Source organism: Paramisgurnus dabryanus, chromosome 14 (genome assembly GCF_030506205.2).
Source record: "Paramisgurnus dabryanus chromosome 14, PD_genome_1.1, whole genome shotgun sequence".
NCBI classification, from domain to species: Eukaryota; Metazoa; Chordata; class Actinopteri; order Cypriniformes; family Cobitidae; genus Paramisgurnus; species Paramisgurnus dabryanus.
Window position 1 is genome coordinate 23,151,902 of NC_133350.1, and position 23,184 is coordinate 23,175,085.

The following is a 23,184-nucleotide window of genomic DNA, read 5'->3' on the forward strand; positions in this document are numbered from 1 at the left end:
GCATTTTTAATTTCATTTTTCAGTCTTGGTTGATCTTCATTTTTTTGAAGAGTCATATCATATATACACGGTCAAAAAATCCTTGTTGCACTTAGTTAAACAATTGGACTTTCAACTTTCTTTTATAGTGTGGAAGTTGGTATAAATGTAAAAAATAAAGTCAAATATTACAACTTTATTTTTATAATTTATAGCAACTTCTAACTAGTCAAAAAAGTTTAAATGACTTATCAATAAGTAGTTGTTTAAGCTTCATTTTTACAGTGTACCAATCTATTGTATATTATTCTGGATTTAAAAATTCTTAAACCAGAAAAGCCTGTGGAAAAATTGAGGTTTTCATTGTTGTAGTATAAACGTTTAAGACAAAGACGCAAGTGTGTGACTAAATCGTATGCCATTTCTTCAGTTAGATAAAAACATACTCTATCTTCCTCCACCTCCACCCCATTGGTCATTAATTTTCCTGAACTAACAGTAGATTAAAGTTAAAGGGGTTGTCAGACTTTCATAATATTTGTTTTCCTAAAGTCAATGGTTACAATCAGCTGTGTGCTTTCCATCATTTATCAAAATATCTTTGTTTGCGTTCATTGAAGTAAAAAATTCATACAGGTTCAGAACAACATGAGGGAGAGTAAATGATAATAGAATTTTCATTTTTTGTTGAATTTACAGTACTGTGCAAAAGTCTAATGCTGCGTTCAGACCAGCTGCGGTAGAGGTGTCAAGCGATTTCAATGTTAAGTCAATGTGAAGACTCATTAACGCGCTTCTGTAGGTCTTGAAAAACGTTGTCAGAAAAACGTGCCGCGTTAACCAATCAGGAGCTTGCTTTAGTAGTGACGTGATTACAGGAAGCGAGTGGAGTCGTAGAAGCCCCTCCCATGATGCGCATTTCCGTGTGAATGTCTCAGTGACTAGAATTTCACACGCGGCTTTCACGCTCGAATGAAGTGAGTAAACTCAAAATGTTGTAGAGCAAACTAGACGCCGTAGACGTGAATTTGACGCCTCAAATGCGTCTGGTGTGAACCCATGGTTATGGTGCATGGAACATTTGAGTTTACTCGCTTCATTCGCACGTGAAAGCCGTGCAAGAAATTCTAGTCATCCGTGACATTCACGCGGAAATTCGCATCATGGGAGGGGCTTTTGCGACTCCACTGAGACTCCGCTTGCTTCCTGTAATCATGTCACTACTACAGCAAGGTCCTGATTGGTTAACGTGGCACAGAAATCCGCCAAAGTTAATATTTTTCAACTCGTGCATTTCCCGCGACTGCAGGATGCCAATTCACGTCTTTGCATTTGTCACGGGGTGACGATCTTTCAGGGCGGAACCAAAAGTTGAGGAAGTTTTGGTTCCGCCCGGATGTTTCCGTCCAGACCGGAAAACAGGAACACCGGACATCCGGCAGCTCCGCGAAGGCTGTAATCAGCCGATTGGGCACAGCTGTGCCTAGTTAAAGAGATCGCCGGGCAATTGGACAACTGGGGCACAGCGAGGAGTATAAAAAGCTCAGTTAGATCACAGTTGAGGGTCGTAGTGTGTGCTGAGGAACGGAGCTGTGCTCGTTGCTAGACGTGGTGGCTGTCTGTATTTCTCTCTCTCTCCCTCTCTCGTTATAGTTTACGGTGGACCTGCTGGAATAAACGGAAGATCCTATGGGTAAAAAGGAACTTTGGTCTAACCAGTACTGTTGAAGGAGTAAAGCAGGAAGAAAATTGATCTTGTTGTACAACGTAAACAGAGGCTATCTGCTGTGAGTATACCCTTTGGGTGTGGAGTAACTTGCAAAAATTAACCTGTGTAACCGTTGGAGACCTGCAGGAGAAGGAGGGCGGCCCTACCCCTACAATAGTGTGGTGGGCGAGCCGCTGGAAGGTAAATCCAAACATCCACAGCAACGAGACTTATTTTGGTCGGATTTTCCATCGCCCCTATCCCAGCCCAAGCGCAGTGGAGGACACCGGGCGTTTCCCTTGTTGTGTTGCACTTATAGTGTGGTGAGTGAGACTTGCAATTAATAAGCTTTTCACGTTTGGAGTGGTGCTGTGTATTTGCTGTGGGTTGCTGTGTGTCTTATTAGACGAAGCCCCGCATCATCCATTTCTTCTACTGGGCAGAGGACGGAGAGGCTAACGACCTCAGAAATTACTGTTACCATACGTAGTGTGCTGTTTCGGAGTACGAAGGGACGCAGACCAAGAGCTGTCAGTGACTGTGAGTAAAACATTGGAAATATTCGTGGTGTAAACTTACCTGTGTCTGTTTTGTCGCAGAGTTAGAGGCGAAAAGGGTCCGCCGCCCCCGTGGTCTCTACAAAGGGGCGCCCCTGTCCAGGATTCGATCAGCCTACGGGCAGTGGAGATAGGGCAGCGCTCGACCCGGTGAGGTGGTGTGTGACCTTCGCCCCTCTGCTGACCTACGGAGGAAACCATACCTACCCAGAGAGCTGTAAGCAGCAGAGCCGGTGAGAAATACTCGAAGTCTCAGTAACAGTGTCTTTGTGTCCTAGCGGCCACCTGTGGAGGGAGAGAAGAACGAGAGTGAATAATTGGAGAGCAGACTGTGAACGTGATACCTACCCAGAGAGCTGTAAGCAGCAGAGCCGGTGAGAAATACTCGAAGTCTCAGTAACAGTGTCTTTGTGTCCTAGCGGCCACCTGTGGAGAGAGAGAAAACGAGAGTGAACAATTGGAGAGCAGACTGTGAACGTGATACCTACCCAGAGAGCTGTAAGCAGCAGAGCCGGTGAGGAATACTCAAAGTCCAAGCTAACAGTGCTTTTGTGTCGCAGTGACCACCTGTGGGGTACAAGGAGGACGAGGGTGGACGTACGACAGGGAACGTAAAGGCACGCGGGGCGAGGACCCCCTGCCGACCCGAGGAAAGATACATAGACAGTGGACAAATCTCCTTACCAGTCACACTGACACTATTCTGCCTCCAGGAAGGAAGAAGGAGGGCGCCACGGTTAGCAGGGTCCAGGCCGGAGCCTGACGTTTCCCTCTCTCCCCCGGCTTATGGTGGTTGGCACCCCTGTTGCCCTTGCCCTGTCTGCCCGTGGCTGCAGTCTCCCTGGAGGGAGGAGAAGAAACCCATTAGTTTTAATTTTCCCTTTCCCCAATTCCCCAGTTCTTTTAAATATTTAAACTAAATAAAGCTTGTTTTAAATTTTACTTACCTGTTCCCGTGTTTGTCTGGTCATTGGGTTGGCTTTGGGGACCTCCTCGAGGTGGGAGTTGCAAAGGGGCGTGGCTTTAGTTTAAAATAGCCAGCCCCTGGTGGTGACACATTGACCTAACATGTAAATCACTCGCGCTTGCTGCCTCTACCGCATCTTGTGTGAACCCTGCATTAGGCCACCATGCTACCATTACATTTGTTGTTTTTGCAATGTTATTGTCACGGTAGGAAATCCATTGTTTCCTCCGTGTCATGTGTTGTGTTTGTGTTTGTACTCACGCCTGTTTCCATGTGCTCATCAGGATCATTACAATCACCTGTGTGTTGATTGTCTCGCTCCAGCTGATCATCATCACCACTCAGCTACAGTATATCTACTCACTGCTCTCTCTGTTTGTTGTCAGATCCTCACTTCATGTTCATGCTGCTCGTTGGATTACCATGTTTTGTTCCCGTGTTGGATTAGTGTTCGTGTTGTCTTCGTGTGGATGTTCCGGTCTGTTCCTGGTTCTAACCATTTGACCATCATCACAACAACATCATCCAACACTTCTCTCACCACCGTAGTCCTTCGTTTCACCATTGCTAAGACTCTGGATTTCATCAGCTCTGTCATTACCATTTCATATTTTCCTGTTTGTAAATAAACCTTCATTGATTTCCTGCATTTGCTTCCTCCTCATTTTACGAGTCGTTATAGTTATAGTGATCATATATAATTATTTATCAGTCTCTTTATTAGAATACAACTAGACAATACAGGAAATGTGTATATAGTATTAAAAACTGTATAAAAAAGTATAAGCTGAAGTGTCACTGTCAAGTATTTAGGATAAACTCCCTTCCACTTGACCAGGAAACTGCAGGATCTCTTAAACCTAAATGAAATTAAATCCTAATTTCTAATTCTAATAAAATGACTTCAGGTCTCCTCAAAAAAGCTCAAGATGTGTTTAATGCCAAGAAAGGTCACACTAAATACTGACTGATTCCTGAAGAAGACATTTAGTCCTGAAAATTGTTTTGTTTTTAATTTTTTTTTACACATTTCCTGTATTTTCTGTTTTTATCTTAAAAAAAGTGGGGGAAAAAACATACAAAACAACAAAGTTGGTGATGGTGGCCTAAGACTTTTGCACAGTACTGTATATCACTGTACCTTGCATATATTAACCTGGTATGAAATGACAAAGAATAGTTAACACTTTTTGCTAACAGTGCTCTTAAAATTAGTGACTCTAAATTTGATCTTATTTTCTTCTCATTGTAGTAATCCATGAAGATTTGGACACACTACTCACTGTGTTTTATTTTTATTGAGCAGATTCAGACACAGGGCTCCTAGAGCTCCTCTAGATAAAAACAACCACACCCAGTAAAAAGATATGTTGTGTATTCACTGAGCTTTTCAGATGTCAGCAATACTGTTCATTAGGTTCAGATGATACATCAACATGACAAGAGTTATGCTGAAGCCATGATGAAGCTCACGCAAGTTTAACAGCAAACCTCAGTTCATGGAGAGGACATTTCAACCTTCTAGCAAATCATGCTGGAGGACATGTACTTTCATGTGTTGAAACAGGTCCTCCTTGACCTTCATAAAGGTCTTGCCCCACAGAGTAAATCTATACGCGTTGAGGAATGACATCTTCATTTCACCTTTAACCTGCATGAATGTGAGAAGAATCGCAACACAGAAAGAGTAAAATCTTTTTGAGTAGAGTCGCATTTTGAGCTCTTTTCTTTCTGTTACACAATAAAAAAATCCTGATTTGTTTCAGCCGTTGGGTTAAATATGAACAAACCCAACAGTTGGTTTATAAATAAACCTAAAGTATAAAAAGTATAATATTTAACTCAACCGTGCCCTGAAACAACCCAACATTTTTTAGAGCGTACGCAAGGCTGGCAGCACCATGCTGGATCTTCTCCAGACAACTCTTGTCAAATGTAAGAGTTCGATTAAGAAAATGTTTCTTGCTTTAAAGGACAAGTTCGGTATTTTAGACTTAAAGCCCTGTTTTCAGATTGTTTATGGTCAAATAGAATGGTTTTGACTGAAATTTCGACATTTTCGGCTGCCCTGAGAATTTTCGCGTGTTTGTGTTTCAGCTCAGACCTCTACAATGGGTTTATAGGTGCACTGGAACAATCCTTCCTAAAATGCATTAAACTTTCGTTTACAAAGACGTGAAACTCACCGAGTGGTCAGGGGTGTTCACTGGTATGCTCACACAAAAAACGCTCCAAAAGACGCATTCCAACAGGTTTTATCGTAGTTTTTACCAACTCCATTGACTGTATTAGACGTCCTGTGAGGTACGGTATTACTCCGCGCCGGGAACTTTGTTTCTATTCTTGCAATTGGCAAAGGCGGATTAGCGCCACCACCTGGGCTGGAGTGTTTATTATTCAAGCTCTAAGCGGAAGAATGTACGGGTGTGAGGCGTTTGGGGAAATAGGTCCACAAGTTAACAACGAATGCTAAAACAGCTGTTGGAAAGCATCTTTTGCAGCGATTTTTGTGTGAGCATATCAGTGAACACCCTTGACCACTCGGTGAGTTTCACGTCTTCGTAAACGAAAGTTTAATGCATTTTAGGAAGGATTGTTCCAGTGCACCTATAAACCCATTGTAGAGGTCTGAGCTGAAACACAAACACGCGAAAATTCTCAGGGCAGCCGAAAATGTCGAAATTTCAGTCAAAACCATTCTATTTGACCATAAACAATCTGAAAACAGGGCTTTAAGTCTAAAATACCGAACTTGTCCTTTAACATCCTTGTTTTTTCCCTCTGCATGTTTTAAAGACAAAGGGAAGTCTGTTCAGGGAAAACTGGCAGGACTCCACGTGAAAAATCCCATTTCACAGTGTGGTTTTGGTTTACGGTTTATAAATGTTGATCTCATATAGCTATCTTCTGTCTTGGAAACCCTGCTGGCAGGTAGGTGTCAGCCTGTCAACATACATATTATAAAACCCAGACTGTATGGCAAGCAGATATGCATGCATAAACTAGGGGGTACATTCCTACATGTCAAAATAATCAGATAATTTTCAGAGAACTATGTTTCGTCTTTTGAACATATATCTTCAGGCTAAGGGCTCTGAGAGTTCATTCCATCAAACTGTGTATTCTTACCTGCCTATAGGCATACATTTGGTGTAGAGTGAGGTTTTAAATTTGTATTCTCCCCTTACCACCCACCCCTATCTTTACCTCCACCCACTCTCCTCATCACTGCATATATATTCCTCATACACATATAAATATCCAATTATTCTCATCTGTGCACCACATTATTTGTTCTCCAAACCTGCAATGAGCTTCTACAACAGCCATAGTTTAATGTCATCTGGGGTTTCCGTCAGTAGAGGGTCCATGTGACCCTCCATGATGGGTGGGGTCGATGTGTGTGCGGGAAGTGTGTATAGGGGTGCAGGAGGGTCCAGGGTTCTAATTTTCACTGCGACAAGCACGTTTGCTGGTCGTAGAGCAAGCTCTGGTTTTGGTTGGGGAGCAGGATTTGGTGGTGGCTTTGAAGGAAAACATGAGAAGCTAATGTAAAGCATTTAAAGTCGTATTTGAAGCCTCATTCTGACAGATCCAGGATGCCAGCTGTGTGAATGGAAGAGTTTACCTGATTGTTGATAATGCCAAACTACCAAAAGACTTCAGAACCAAGTAAGCAAAACTCTTATAAAACCATTTTGCCCCTTACATCTTGACTGAGTCATTAAAAGACATCTTTATTGACAAGGCAGTCAAATAGGAACTATAAATCTCAACATTGTAAATGTCAGTTGTCTGCCTCAGGGTTTCTTTCCCTTTATAGCAGCCATATGGATGCAGCTCCTCAGGAAGATCTGAATTGTGTGCTGACTGAGATCCGTGAGTAGTACGAGGGTGTCGCTGCCAAAAAAAGGCGTGACCTCGAAGCCAAACCAAGGTACCACAGGGCAAATAAATCGACTTTATTTTTACACCACCCTGTTTTGTCATTGATGTACTGCGTGAATCTGATTTTGCTTGTGGTGTATGATGCTAGGTTTCATTTTTTAAAGTAAAGTGTATTCTCTGTATGTTGTAACCCTTCGAAAAAGAAGTCACTGGTCGCCACTGCCAACCTGACCAGGCTGGGAAATCAATAAACCATCAAAGATTGGTTTAAGTGTTTTTTTTGTTGTTGTTGTTGCTTTAGTAATTCTCTCTCCAGCTGTGAAGTGGTTTCATTGTTCATCAAAAAAAACCTTTATGGGCCTATCAGACACTGTCCGTCTACACCTGTCACATAAGTCTTTAGGCCCTCTGATGCATTTACGAATAAAATCAATGATGGCACAGCACCACATGGGTTTTTTTTGTGCTAAATAAGTTTATTTGTTTTTTATATTAAGTCCTTGTTGCTTGATTTGTTAATTTTGTAAAAAAAGGAACAAAATACAAGTTTTCAAGATCTGTGCATCAGGCATACAGAACAAGAATTCAATCATTCAGCACTTTGATGAATATAAAGTTATCCTAAAAACTGGAAGGGTAAATCTTCTATAAAGTCTTTACATTTAATCAATTCTGGTTGTAATCTGAGGGTAAATGTCAGTTTATTCATTATCTAAAGTGTAAACAACAAAAAACTAAAAACCAAGACATGATTATTACAGCAAAGGTGTGAATAGCTATGATTTAGTCTGTTTTCTCATCGACATCCACCTGCTCACTGCTTTGCACAATTTTCCCATCCACAAGGGTTTCCACCACCGTGATAGTTTTGGTGACAACTTCTAAAAAAGGAAATAACATTTAATTATTTACTTTTTGTAAATCACTGTAAAGATTTACAGCATATAGGCAATGTCTGAAAAGTTGCACTTCAGTTTTATTATAAAATTACATAGCAGTGCTTCATATTTTTATAATATGCAGTGGGGTTCAAAAGTCTTAAGAAGTTAATAAGGCCTGTCACAAATTTGCTTACATTTGGATTGGTGACCAGAAGTAGTAATACCATTCATAAAACATGCAAAATCCCAAAATGTTTTGTTTCTGCTCATTAAATTTGACTTTGAATTCTAATTTGAATGGACTTTTAATGTGCACTCACAGAAAAAAGATACAAAAGTTGTCAATGGGACAACACCTTTAAAAAAAAGGTCCTAATATGTACCATTTAGGTACAAATATGTACATTTAAGGTACCAGTATGTACCTCTAAGTTATCCATGTGTACTCTTGAGGTACCATTATGCACCTTTTAGGCACAAAAGTGTACTTTTTGAAAAAGTACTACCCCAGTGACAACTTTTGTACCTTCTTGTAACTTTTTGCTGAGAGTGTAAATTTAGTCTTCTGAACCCCATTGTAAAACAATACAATAATAAACGGCATAGGTCACTGAAAATGTTACTTACTGTGTTTATGGCTGTGATAGGAGAGAAAAAGAGAAAGCTTGTGTCAGTAAAACAATAAAAATAAATAATACTGCATTTGCATTCAACAAATTGCAGTAAAGCAAATTTCAACTTTACTTCATAAAGTAAAACACCAAAATACAGCTTTACCTTTCCTCTCCATCCAGCAGTCTTCTGTATTCTGCGATCTCTCGCTCCAGTCGGGCCTTGATGTCCAGCAGTACGTCATACTCCTGCTTGGTGTTAGCAATGTTGGCATGGAAAAGACTCAGCTGATGTTCCAGGCCAGTGACAGTCCCCTGAAGTTTAGTTAACTGGGTACCAGATCGGGCCTGCGTTTCCTCCAGCGTATCTTCACTGGCGTACCTCTGTGGATAGGAAATGGTCATAACTACATCTTTACTACATAGTAGGCTATATACCTACTCATCGTATCATGCTTCATCATTTACTTATGGTGCTTTGCATAGTACCCCACGGTTTGGTTTGGGTCAGGTCGGGTCAGCTCACCTCACTTTGGCTTGGTAGTGACAGTTCTCTCAGACCAATCAGTGATCTACAGTGTTTTCGTGTCACGTTTTGGTATCATCTCGGCTCGCTTGGAACCCCAACCGAGGTGCTACCAAAAAAGTATCGAGAACTACTGTACCCAGTGGAAAAGCCCCCAAAAGTAAACTGACCCGACCCAAATCATGGGGTATTATGCAATGGAAAAGCGCCAATAGAGAAGCTATAGCCACCACAGGACAAACATGTCATCATCTGAGACAATGTAGTAACAAAATGCAGTGATTGTTTTAATGGGTTTGGACCCTATGTTCTGTTTAAGAAGCTTGTTATCCTAAGTTGTAGGAAATGACAGCACATTTCCCAGGACTGCTCCAAAGCGGGCAAAGAGCTGGTTGGTGAACTAAAAGGGGTGAGGCCACATAACACAAACACAACTCACTGGATATTTGAAAAAACCTTTTCTGCCTCAACATGTTGCCACAGAGTTACATTTTATGAAATATTTGAACACATTTGAGTAAGGATTGTTTATGTGCATTTATATTTACCATGCTTTGTTGAGCCTGCAGTTCAATCTCTAGCTTTTGTAACTTGATCCTCAGGTCTTTAAGCTGGATCATGCTGACCTGAAGCTCTTCGGTATGTGTGACAGCTTCCTGTTCCACTTTGCAGATCTGCATTAAAACCAACCATTACAACATATGAAGTGCTGAGAGTGACATTGTATTGGGGTTAATTTTGACCAGCTGAATGTGCATCAATCTGTACACCAGTATCACAATGCATTGCTATAATTTGTCACAGATTAATGACTCAACATATGTGATTAAACTTATTAAACTTGTATGTAATAAATTCATTGTAAACACAGCAGAGGGTGCAGTTTTACCTTCTTCTGATACCAAGACTCCAGCTCTTTACGATTTTTCTCAGTCACGGCCTCATAGTGCTCTCTGATTTCTGTCATGGCTTCTTGCAGGTCCATAGAGGGCGCTGCATCCACACAAACGTTCACCTGACCTGCTTCGGTCCTAACAAGAGCCATCTCCTGTGAAAATAAAAAAAACACATGTCAGAAAGTGTGATTTTTTTGGCACGTAGACAGAGAAGGATTGTATTGTGATGCATAAGTGTGATTAATCGTTGTGTGCCGATTTATAAAGAATGAAACAGATATGGGAGTGGTGGGCTGAGGCAAGACATTCAATTGCAAACATGCCTGAACGATTTCAGATGTCAGAAAAAAGCAAGGTTGTGACTCTCACATGAATTTAGCTAATTGTCAACTTTTTATTGCAAATAGTTCTGAATTTTGAAGGTATAAAGTGTTTGTGGTTTAGTGTGTTTATATATGGATGACCTTTAATAAACCCCAGAGACCCAGTGATAGTACAGTTCAGTTGAAAATGATGTAATGGAGTTGAAAGAACAGTGGCAGAAGAACAAGAGGAAAAAGGAAAAATTGAAGGAAGGAAGAAGTACTGTATAAGCGACTGTGTTTTTGCCGGGATGAAAACATTACTGTTATCTCTAAACTGACGGCTCCTGGCAACCGGAGCTTTCCCATTCAGCTTGTTTTCTTTCAGTCGTGTTTAAGTTTGTAAGAAATGACCTGACATTAACACTTCGAAACGCTTGTTTACATTTACTACTAAACTCTTGAACCATGGTTAGGGCTGGTATAGCTGGTTTATACTGGTCTCCCAGTTCAAATGTGCACAAAGCCCATTCAAACTAACAAACAGAGCAGCAATGGTTGGTTTAACCACATTTTTAATCAAACTTTTTAAATATTTTTATGTTATGAGCATTAAATGTTTTGAAGATTGGCAAACCCCAATAGTCACAAAGGTAATCTAGCATTTGGTTAGATATTATTTGCCATCCAGTGTTCACAAGGGTGTGTGTGCGTGTGCGCATGTGTGTGTGTGGAATCCGAGGAGTGGTGGAATCTCACACCGGGAGACGATCCACACATCCTTACTTTTCAATTAAAGAGAGCTTTCATCCGAAGCTATACAGAAACAGAGTCTTTATTTGTCTCCATATGACCAAGACCAGTAGAATTTGTTTCTGAGACTTTCAATGTTGCCATAGAGAGGCACAACTGTCTTTGGTACAGGGACAGTTGCCCAAAAGAAACCATGTATAGCTGTGTTTCTAGTTCTGTGTAAATAGACGCATTGCTTGGCATTGAGACTTGACGAATTGTCATGGCTCGCTCACTGGAAGAGTAACGTCAGCAGCCCTGAGCCTTAACCACTACTGTACACCAAATCACCAGGGTGATGTTTACTGTATACAGCACATAGTGTCACATTGTGCAATAAATGTGCAATAACAGTTTAACTTAGGTATAATATCTAATGTATAGATGGAAAGCCATAAACAATCATTGCATATCTAGTGTCATGGGCAATTCCCTGAATAGCAACACACACACCCTTGTGAACAATTTGAACACATTTAAAAGTTTTATTAAAAGAGTGTTAAACCAACCATAGCTGCACTGTTTGTTAGTTTGAATGTTTTTTGTGCACATTTCAACTGGAATACTGGTATCCCATATATATACATAGTGTTGGGTAAGTTAACTTTTAAAAGTAATGCATTACAATATTAAGTTTCTCCCAAAAAAGTAACTACTTGGGCCCTATCTTGCACCAAGCGCAATTGACTTTGTCAGTGACGCATGTATCATTCGTATTTTGCACCGGCGCACAGCGGGTTTTTCCCTCCACAGACGCACGTCGGCAAACTAGGGAATGAACTTGCGCTCCCTGGGCGGTTCAGCGCAAAAAAAGAGGCGTGTTCCGGGGCAAACCATCCCTGATGCTATTTTGCAGTTTCAAAAAACAATTGCGCCACTGACCAAAAAAAAAAAGTTTAAAGTCAGTGGCGCGTTGCGCGTTGTTCATTATGCTATTTTAAGGGTGCATGCTTGACCATAATGTATAGCGTGCACAACGCGCACACACTTTGCTTATCTAATCTACACAGATGCAACAGTTATTTTTACAAATCATAAATTGTTACAATAAAAAATATTAACACATGAGATAAGGGAAATCATTGTGTTGAGCATCGTGGTGATAGTTTTTATTTATTTTGTGTGGCTGAGTTAAAAAATTATCATGCAAATAACGATTCAAATATTTTCAAGTTTGTTGTGTGGCTGTATTACGTTTATTTTATGTAAATAATAATTAAAATGCTTTCATAAGAAACCTTAATGTATATGAACTTGATTTGTAAGAGTACTTTGGGGTTGGACCTTGCTTGCGTTTCTTGGGTCCGATTTCAAAGCCCCCAAACCCTTTCAGCGGTGGGGGTGGACTCAGCGATGTCCTCTGCTGGCGTCAGGTCCTGTGTAGAGGCAGATCCACGTCCCGTTACACGGCGTGCCCAATTTATGCTGGCAAGCTTGGGATTCCCCCGTCTCCTGACATCATTGTAGCGCTTAGCACAACGATGGGGATGCCAGCTGATGAGACAATTGTGGCTATTTCCTCTCACGCCTGTTTAACCTACGCTGATTTGGGCGGGTTTCTCCCATCCCCATACAAAACAACTTCTCTGTCTTTGACTGCTCTTACAAGAACGTGGGTCTCCTTGGCTGTGAACCCCTCCTGGCGTGCGCCTGGTAAATCCGTCATAATAATAGCAACCCGCCATGGAACTTGCGCCCTTGCGTTTAAAGGGAATGTTGGATAGCGTTCTTATTGGTTTTTATTTGACGTTACGCCCAAACCACACCTATGAATAATGAACCTACTTCAGACCAACCCCTTATTGATTTGCGCCTGGTGCAAGAGTTATTTCTCCCGCCTAGAAAATAGCAACAGCGCCCAAGATCCGCCCACAAAGTCACTTGCGCTTTGCGCTTCGCACTTGCGTTTCAGATCTTTAAAATAGGGCCCCTTGTGTTACTTAGTTACTTTTCATGAAATAATGTTTACGTTACTTTTTATATGACATTTGCGTTACTTTTTCTTGGCTGATGCTTGATCTTTTCAGGACTTGCAGGTGTTTTTTATGACTGAAAAGTTCTGCATTCGGAAATTGCATATTTCATCACAAAAATGTCGAGCTCTGGCCTGTCATTTCAGTTTCTGACTCAAACTGTTCCCACACAGGCGTGTACGCATAGAGTGCAGTATGTGACTATGTTTAGTTTAATTCAGTACATATTTTTTAATTGAATTACTTAAACTAAAAAAGTAACTTGCATTACTTTTTTGAAAAAGTAACTCAAATATTAATGTGTACATTTAAAAAGTAATGCGTTACAAGCAAAATAAACAACACATAGATTACATAGACAACCAAAACATTTGTTATTTTCAAGGAGGTATTTCTTCAAGAGTTCAGTTTAGCCCTTAGTCAGACCATTAAAAAAACTGAAACCAGAACTAAAGTTCGGACCAGACGCGTATTGCATCACAGCACGTGCGTCCTGTGTCAGTCAGTTTATAAAAAAAATGTAATAAGGGGAGTTTTTAAAAAGACAAAGTGTCATTCCAAAACAGGCATATGGACTCACTGAAGATGTTAAAAAGTAAAATATATAACTCGTACCTCCTTGTGGTTTTTCTTTAGGAAAATGAGCTCCTCATTTAGACCTTCAATATTCATCTCCAAATCTGACCGCCCCAAGGTCAGCTCATCCATCCACTTTTTCAGACCGGCAATGTCAGCTTCAACAATTTTACGCATGGCCAGCTCACTCTCATACCTGAGGTGAAAAAAACAAACTCAAAAAAAATCTGATATGATTTAGGCAGGCTGTCAGGGCCTGCAAGGCCTTGTCTGCTGGCCTACACACTATCACTGGCATACGTTTTAATAGATTTTCCATGAATATGTTTTAACTTATTCCCAATAGTCTTTTCTCTTCATTTCATAATTTTTTTCTTGGTTGTACTGCTTTCAGTGGTGTATTTTTACGTTGTTACTTTTATCCAATCATATTTCAGCCATCATGTGTTGCCAGGGTCAAGGAATTCTGTGGCAATGAAGCCGTTGCATTAACCAATCAGATATGAATGTATTTGACACGAGACATCCGCGATTACAGTTAGGTAAGACGTTATAGACAGTGTTGGGTATGTTACTTTTAAAAGTAATGTATTACAATATTAAGTTACTCTCCAAATAAGTAACTAATTGCGTTACTTAGTTACTTTTCATGGAAAGTAATGCTTACGTTACTTTTGCTTTAATTTTGTGTTACTTTTTCTTACTTTGCTGAGGCTCAATCTCTTTCAGGCCTTACAGGTGGCTTTTATGACTGAGAAGTTCTACATTCAGAAATTGCATATTTCCATCGCAAAAAAGTGACTGAAACTCCGCTTAAGAGTGCGTAAATCTACGTTAATATGTTCATTTAATGCGGTACATAGTTTTTTTTTACATTGAATAAATTAAACTGAAAAGTAACTCACATTACTTTTTTTAACTCTTTCCCCGCCAGCGTTTTTAAAAAAAAGTTGCCAGCCTGCGCCAGCATTTTTCATGATTTTCACAAAAGTTTAATGCCTTCCAGAAAATGTTCTTCTTTAAATATATAAACAAACATATATCATATATCAGATGAAAGAACGGACGCTCTGCTTTCAAACAAAAAAAACTGTTTCATCCTACCTTCATTAGTTCTCTTGTAATCACCCCTCAAACATGGGTATGTTTCTTCAAAAACACCCAATTTTGAGCAAAAAGCTGAGATATTTGCATTTTTGCGAAGGACTTTTGATAGAGATCAGATGCAGAGCGATCTTTAAAACATACACAGAGTTCTTTCTCTTTCATGTGAGGCGCTACTTCCAGGTTGTATAAGTTGCGGAAGTGCGCCACCTGGTGGATTATAGCGGTATTGCGGAAAGACGGAAAATCTCGTCATTGGCGGGGAAGCGTTTTCTCTTAATTGACGAGATATCTTGTCAATGGCGGTGAAAGAGTTTAAAAGTAACTCAAATATTAATATGTACATTTATAAAGTAATGCGTTACTTTATTTGTTACTTCAAAAAAGTAATATTATTACGTAATGCACGTTACTTGTAATGCGTTACCCCAACACTGATAACAGAATTAATGTAAAGGGTATCTTACACAATTGCAGGCATGAATCTGAATATATATGGCATTAAAGCTGCGGTCAGCAACTTTTTTGATCATATTTTTTTATCATATTCACTGAAACAACACTATGCTCCGATAGAACAACATAAACTAGACCGTTTAAGAAAAAACCTTCTAGCTCCACCTAGAGGCTGTTATTTGTTTTGCAAAAATCCACCGCTCCCAGTTCATTTGGTCCAATCAGCGCAGGGTTGTGTAAAATCTGCCTGTCAATCACAGTACCTGCATGCGCCACAGATCCCCCTCGTGCGCGTTACAATATCACATGCATCCGCCTGTGAAGTTCACAAGTGTGTTGGATTGAACAGCGCAATGGCGGTGAGAACATTCACTAACAAACTTCCGATTCCTCAGAAACAAAGATAGAAAGCGACCGTGACCGTAATAAAACTAGGATCAATATCGGACCAGCATTTGGAATCTACGAGATTTTAAAGGGTTCAAGCTGGATGCAGAGCTTGCCACATTTCTTCTTGACAGGTAATTGTGTTTGTATTTCGGAGTTATATGTAAGTAATCTAAGTAAGTATGCGTTTACAATAACACTGATGCACAGGCGCTGACGAGGACGAGCTCGAAGGGAGGTGGCTCGGTGGTAGTGGGGGAGGGTCATAAAATTGTAAACATTTGGAAACTGCTCAATCCTCAAGAGTTGCTGACGGCAGCTTTAATTCTCGCTGCATGAGATACCTGACTGTGATGAAACGACCTGTTATATTGTGTTTCTATATAATAATGGTTTCTATAGGCGTGGCATCATAATGGTATGAAGAGGTGAATTAAATCATGTAGGAAGGCCTAGGTGTAAATTACCCAACCCGCCACTGCATTTAGGCCTACTAATTTTCTTTATGGAAGAAATAATATCATATAACAACATAACAAAAGGCCCTTTTTCATACAATGAAAGACATAAAGTTGTAAAAATAATTTAAAGGATTTTTTGTCCTTTAGGTAAAAGGGACAGTAAACAATAAATGAATTACTTTTAATCTATACATTCAAATGACAAAAATATTCAGTTTCTCACTTTGTTTTGAAGTCATCAGCTGCTAGCTTGGCGTTGTCTATTGCCAAGATGATCCTGCCATTATTTTTTAAAAATGAGTGAATCTGTCAAAGACAAATTTATTTATTTAAACATACATGTCAATATTTTTTATTTACAAGATTCAGTGAAGACAAAACAAATGTACCAATAAAAGGTTAAACTATAAAAGAGAAGAAAATAGCAAATTTACAGTATTGCACAAGTAACAGTCTGGCATCTACCATGGATTCATTTTATTTTTAGAGACGTCTGTGAAATTCTGTGCTGCCACAGAAATGTAGACCAACAGCCAAATCTGTCAACAAAAATTATTAGTCCCTTTCTCAACATGCAACCACTACCTCCTTATCACACCCAGTAAGTGACTGAGTTTAAAGGTAATACAAATGGCTGACCTGAAGCATTCAAACACAATTTTCTTTAAAGTTTAAAAAATTACTAAGACAAGTTGAAGCCAATGGGTCTCCTTCACATCTCATTACATATTTAAGACTTATGTTCAAGCCTAACATGATCGTGTGTGTCACTTTTTCTGAGGTCTCTCTTTGAACTCACCTTTTCCTTCAGGTCCTCAATGACGGCCGAGTGTTTAGAGTGGTCAGTCGAGGTGTAAGTGTGACTCTCGTACCACTCCTTGATCTTTTTCTCCAATTCAGAGTTGGACTTCTCCAGCGAGTGCACTTTTGTTAGATATGAAGCTAGACGACCGTTCAGATTCTGCATAGTGGCCTTCTCATCAGCGGTTACATCCACAGCATCAGCCAGGTTGAAACCTCTTGAAGAAGAAGGAGTGGAGATGCGGGTTCCTCGGCCACCGGCTCCTCCGTAAACGCTAAGCGTTTTTGATTTAAAAGACATTGTGAAGTTCTGGCAGAAGTTTCTAAATTGGAAATGGACAGCAAGGCACACAAGCAACTGTTTGACCGTGACTTTAAAACATGTTTAAGTACCTGTATGAGGTGGGGGAGTGGAAAACGATGTGGGCACAGAACAACATTCGTTCTGCATTTTTGCCCTCATGGATTTCAAGGGTAAAATTCTTTATAAGAAAACACGCACATCAACATTTTTACCCAGTTAAAGGTGAGGCTGACATTTCATGGCCCGCATACCAACAAAAGGTTTCTACATAACTTTTCGAAAAATCTACAGCCCAAATGGTTATCTGAAGGGACAACTCCTACATGAGGGGTATATCTGGTCATGTGTCAACAAGCTGGGTCCATATCACACACTGGTGATCTGTACATAACTGCAGAGAGATTTTTTAAGATTATAAAACTAGAATGCAGTGAAAAGTGAAAAGAATCAAGTTGGTAGGAAAGATTCAATTCAAAGTATTCAATTCTACATAAGCAGCTCATTATTAAGAGTCTTCTCATATTATCTGTGACTTAAAAATGTGACTTCTCCACATATTCAAAAAATTTATTTATTCATAAATTTCCTCTTGAAACTTCTCTGACTCTCATTAGGTCTGGCTTACATACAAATGTCTGCCGGCAAAAGAAAGTACACTCTTAAAAATAAACATGCTTATAAGATGACAACGATGCTATAGAAGAACCATTTGTGGTTCCTCAAAAAAACCATTAAGGGGACGTATACACCAAAGCTTTTAAACGTGACTCAAACGATGCCAAGGCGGATGCCAACTGTGGGCACTTGCCCGCGTTTCTTCAGCAGAGAGCTTTGGTTGCTATGATACGTCTAATGATTTTACTCAGTCAATAAAGATATCAAGCTGGGTTTTACAGGCAGGGTCACAAACTGTTATCACATAATGAAACTATTAAGCACACATAAGGAAGTTAAACTGTGTTTATTTTACTTAAGGTGAAACTGCATACTTTTATTAGTCTATGACATGATTGTTGCTATGCAACAAAACTTTTTATGCATACTAATAATAGCTTGGTGGAGCGGTCGTAAATGTAATTGGCCAATCAGCATCAAGCTTTATTATTTTTATTTGTTAATACAGATCCTTTAATACACAATCTCTTCCTCTTTTACTATGAATATTCAGGGAAGTCTCAAAGGTCAAACTAGTGAGACACAAAACTACTTATACTTTAAATCTTAAATCTGAACAACTTAAGATAAGACAGGTGTATGGTTTACACTTCAGAATGCTGCTTTACCAGATTTTCAGTACAGTATCTTGATGTATCTTTCAGGGCACAGGAACATTCCTACCGTGCAAAGATAAGATGTCTAGACCTAATTTGAACGTAGAAGTCACATGCCACATAGTTTAACTCTTAAAGTCTCTGTAAAGTCAATCTTGAAAATTCTTTCTAAACACATTATAAATATTTAAATGTTATGTTTAAGTAAAACATAACAAACATACGTGCCTTAATGACGCACTTTAGCCACCCTGCATGGCCCCGCCCCTAACACAATCGCGAGTATCCATTCCTCTGCAAAGGCTAGAGGGGATATGGCTATATCCAAATCTCGCAAGATGTTGGTTTTAAGGTTAGGTTTTAGGGTAAAGTCAGGATGAAAACAACGGTTCTACCTACGGCCGAAACCTTTGGATTTAGGTTTAGGTTTGGCGGTATGATTATGATGAAAAGACTCATCCGGCGAGAATTCACAAAATTTTGGCCGTTTCCCTTCTAGCACAACCCTATTCAGGTTGTTACTGTATCTGAAAGTTGAGAGAGACGGCAGCTTTTCCACAAGTTGGCGTGATTTCAGCGGCAGAGGAGAGAATTCTGCCTATTCTTCCAACTTTTTTACTTGGCATTTTTCCAGCATTTAAATTTGGTTGGGTGGTTAATAAGACATTATTACATTTTCTATTGTGTATCAAACTCTGAACACATTTAATATCTGACATTACAGGGACTTTTTAACATGCAGTGCCACAAAATATGTTATATACCTGTTAAACATTTTGCAAACGTTTCACCACATTTGTATTTCTTTATCTACTATTTGTATTGTATTTGGCAACATGGTCTCATGGACAATTTGATTAATTTATTTGTGTCCATGGCACGAAATTCAGCTTTTTTCTTGCCATGAGCTCAAATGTCTTTTTCTTGTCACTTGCACAAATAGTTTTTTGTGTCCATGGCACGGCTTTCTTTTTTGTGCCATTTTATGTATTGTCCCTCCAGTTTTAAATCATTGTCGCTTGGGGTTGGGGTTAGATTTGGGGTTTGGGTTAAGATGTACTTTTATGTATTGGTTTCTACATTTTTCTTCCACTTTTAAAACTATTCTCAGATGGAGTCGTGGTTAGAGATAGGGTTTGGGTTAAGGTCGTTTCACACGGTACGAGGCACGCAGCAAAATCGTCGCGCGGCTTCAGCTTTTCTCTTGTATTGGAAGCATTTTGTGCAGCATTTAGTGTAAATGTGTGTATCTTCAACAGCGCCTGCCATTAAAGGGATAGTTCGGCCAAAAACGATATTAAACCCATGATTTACTCACCCTCAAGCTGTCCGAGTTGCATATGTCCATTGTTTTTCAGACAAACACATTTTCGGATATTTTAGAAAATGTTTTAGATCTTTCAGTTGATTAAATGTAATGTTACGGGGTCCAGCAATAGTCCACGACCTTCAAGTCCAAAAAAAGTGCGTCCATCCTTCACAAATTAAATCCAAACGGCTCCAGGATGATAAACAAAGGTCTTCTAAGGGTAATCCGCACTGTGTTGTTGTAGAAATATCCATATTTAAAATGTTATTAACGTTATAAACTACCTTCCGGTAGCGCCGCCATCTTAGACTCAGGAGAGAGTATTAGCGTAGTGTACGCACTTTTCTTAGTGACGTATGACAAATTCGGAGAGCGGGGGGACAGTGCAGCAGCAGAGAAACTCTGTAAGCTGCGTAAGCTCTCATCCTGAATGCGCATCACTCTAAGATGGCGGCGCTACCGGAAGGTAGTTTATAACGTTAATAACATTTTAAATATGGATATTTCTACAACAACACCGCACGGATTACCCACAGAAGACCTTTGTTTATCATCCTGGAGCCGTTTGGATTTAATTTGTGAAGGATGGACGCACTTTTTTTGGACTTGAAGGTCGTGGACTATTGCTGGACCCCGTAACATTACATTTAATCAACTGAAAGATATAAAATATTTTCTAAAATATCCGAAAATGTGTTTGTCTGAAAAACGATGGACATATGCAACTCGGACAGCTTGGGGGTGAGTAAATCATGGGTTTAATATCGTTTTTGGCCGAACTATCCCTTTAAGTGCCATGTCCGGAGAAGGGACAGGATTTTGGGTGCATGAACAAAGGCGTGTGGACCAACTCCGCTTTACCTCTGTAACTGCCACCGTTTTGCCGTTTTGCCACTTTTCGAACATCTCCTATTAAAAAAAACGAAATACTTGCGGTTGCTGCGTACCATGTGAAATGGCCTTAAGGATGTCTAAAAATGTAACAGAAAATGATTATAACCCAAACCCCAACCGACAATGGTAAGAAAATAGAAAAAACAATGAGAAAACCATGCATAAAATGAAACAAAAAAGAAAGTCGTGCAATGGACACAAAAAACTATTTATAAAAATGTGTGTGAGTGACACGAAAAAAACATTCACGAAATTTCGTTATATAGTCACGTATTTTTTTGATTCTTTTTTCGTGCTATTATCACGAAATTTCGTGTTTTTTCGTGATCGTATAACGAATTCCTGTTTTCGTGTGATTATCAAGTATTGGTTACTCAACCTTTTTTGTCCTATTTTCTTACCATTGTCGCTTCGGTTTAGGGTTAGATTTACATAAAATGACATCCCTAACCAAACCCAACTCTAACCCTAACGCCAGGCGACATTTAAAAAAATAAATCAGAAAAAATAGTATAAACCAATATATAAAGTGACATTCTAATGCAAGCACCAAATCTAACCCTAAACCGAAGCGACAATGGTTTAAAAATAGGAAAAAGCAGTTGAGTAACCAATACGTGATAATCACACGAAAACAGGAATTCGTTATACGATCACGAAAAAACACGAAATTTCGTGATAATAGCACGAAAAAAGAATCAAAAAAATACGTGACTATATCACGAAACTTTGTGAGACTGGGTAGGAATTTCATACCATGGGCACAAATAAATTAATAAATTTTTTCGTGACTACAACACTTTCCGTGAGATCAGTCTGGTATTTGGAGTTTTTTAGAGTGATTTTTCCAAACCATTTTTAATAAAGTCATGTTTAGTATCTTTATGGGGGTCTCGCCAGGCGGTCATGTTTGCAACAAAGATATTTCTAAAATGCTAAAATCACAATGAAATTGTATATTTCTGAGAAACAATTCAACATCAATTGTACCATAAATTTTGTGTCTTAAGCTCAAATTGAGGTAAAAAAAATTCAGCGCTGAGGTCGCTGGGGTCATTTCAGCGACTGCGCATGCGCACAGGTTAGCAAACACCTGTATAGGGAATCGTCCGTTTTTATCGATTGATGAATGGTTCTTTTAACTGGAAGGCGGGACTTTCATAAACAGAGCAGCCATTGTGAGCATTGTCCCCTATTCATAGTAATAGCAGTGTTATATCTAATGTCTTTAGTGATACTGCCAAATGTTGTGATAAGTAAAGGAAAAAAATCACCAAAAAAAATTAAAAATGAATATACATGCCTTTATAAACACATCAGGTTTGGTTTGGTTCATATCTTCAAAGATGCTGAGACAACATTCTGAAATTCTCATTTATAACAAACAGGGAAAATTTTGTTAATTCTCCTTGTTTTCCACAGAAAAAAATATCAGGTGTGGTTTCAGATTTTGAACTACGGTGAGTAAATAATGAAAGAATGATTCTTTTTTGAGTGAAAGTTCCTCTAAAGAAGGTGTCATCAGAAGTAAACATGTCACAACTGAAGATAAATCTACTCAATCAGTGATTCATCAGGGTGGGTGCAACTTATTGGGTGTGTTTAAGAAAAATCCTCTTTAGAAAATAAATAAAAGAAGATCTATCAAGAATTAAGATAACAGTGAAAAAAACACAAGAATAACATCAATGAAAAGTTGAAGAGAAGATTAACCAGTTATATGTACTTCAAAAAGTAGGTGTGCCTATGGGTGTATCATGTTTTTTTAACACATTTACACATTGCCACCAGGTGATGCTCTGTAACAATACTTTTATTTGTTACCATCTGAGTAGGTTAAGCAATTTACCTGCAGGTTTGTGTTGCTGGATTAGTTTGTTTAAATCTTCTAAAACACTCAAACTGTGGGTAATATATTATACTGTGTGTACAGAGAGAGAGGTACACATACTGTATTTATATAGAGAGGCACACCCTATGTGTTACATTAACTTTAAAGACACCAGCAGATTCTGGTTTTACACACAAATAATCTGAGGAGTTTATCTGTCCTAGTCAAAGTGAAGTTATGACAGTTATCTATTGTGACTTTCGTAGAAACTCTAAACAACGGCATGTAACATAATAACAATAGCCTTTATGAATGTTGACAGGGGTGGGGCACATAAATATATCAAACAGTCTCACTTTATGACAGTATAACCTGCATGTTTACTTAAAAGCAATGACCCAAAAATAAGCAGTGACATTATATAGGGATAGTTTACAAAAAAATTCAAATTCTGTCATCTTTTACTTACCGTCAAGTTGTTTCAATCTGTATACATTTTTGTTCTTCTGAACACAAAGGAAGATATTTTGAGCATTGTTTATATTCAAACCGTTTTGCAGCACCAATTCCATTGTATTTATTTCCTATTATGGAAGGTGCTCCAAAACTGCTTGAATACAATCATTGCTCAAAATATCTTCCTTTGTGTTCAGCAGAACAAAGAAATAACACAAATATATAAAAAATGCTGGGTTATTTTCACCCCTGCG

At 39.2% G+C, this 23,184-nt stretch overlaps 1 protein-coding gene across 1 annotated transcript; it reads right to left on the reverse strand.

Annotated features, from left to right (window-relative positions):
• Positions 1-8,753: 8,753 nt before the first annotated feature.
• On the reverse strand, positions 8,754-17,166 carry LOC135719356 (keratin, type I cytoskeletal 13-like). Its single transcript, XM_065242045.1, has 6 exons — positions 16,864-17,166; positions 16,288-16,370; positions 13,696-13,852; positions 10,007-10,165; positions 9,666-9,791; positions 8,754-8,975 (listed from the first exon to the last, which is right to left on the reverse strand). Exons 1-6 carry the CDS (start codon positions 17,164-17,166, stop codon positions 8,754-8,756), a joined length of 1,050 nt encoding a protein of 349 aa, XP_065098117.1.
• Positions 17,167-23,184: the final 6,018 nt, after the last annotated feature.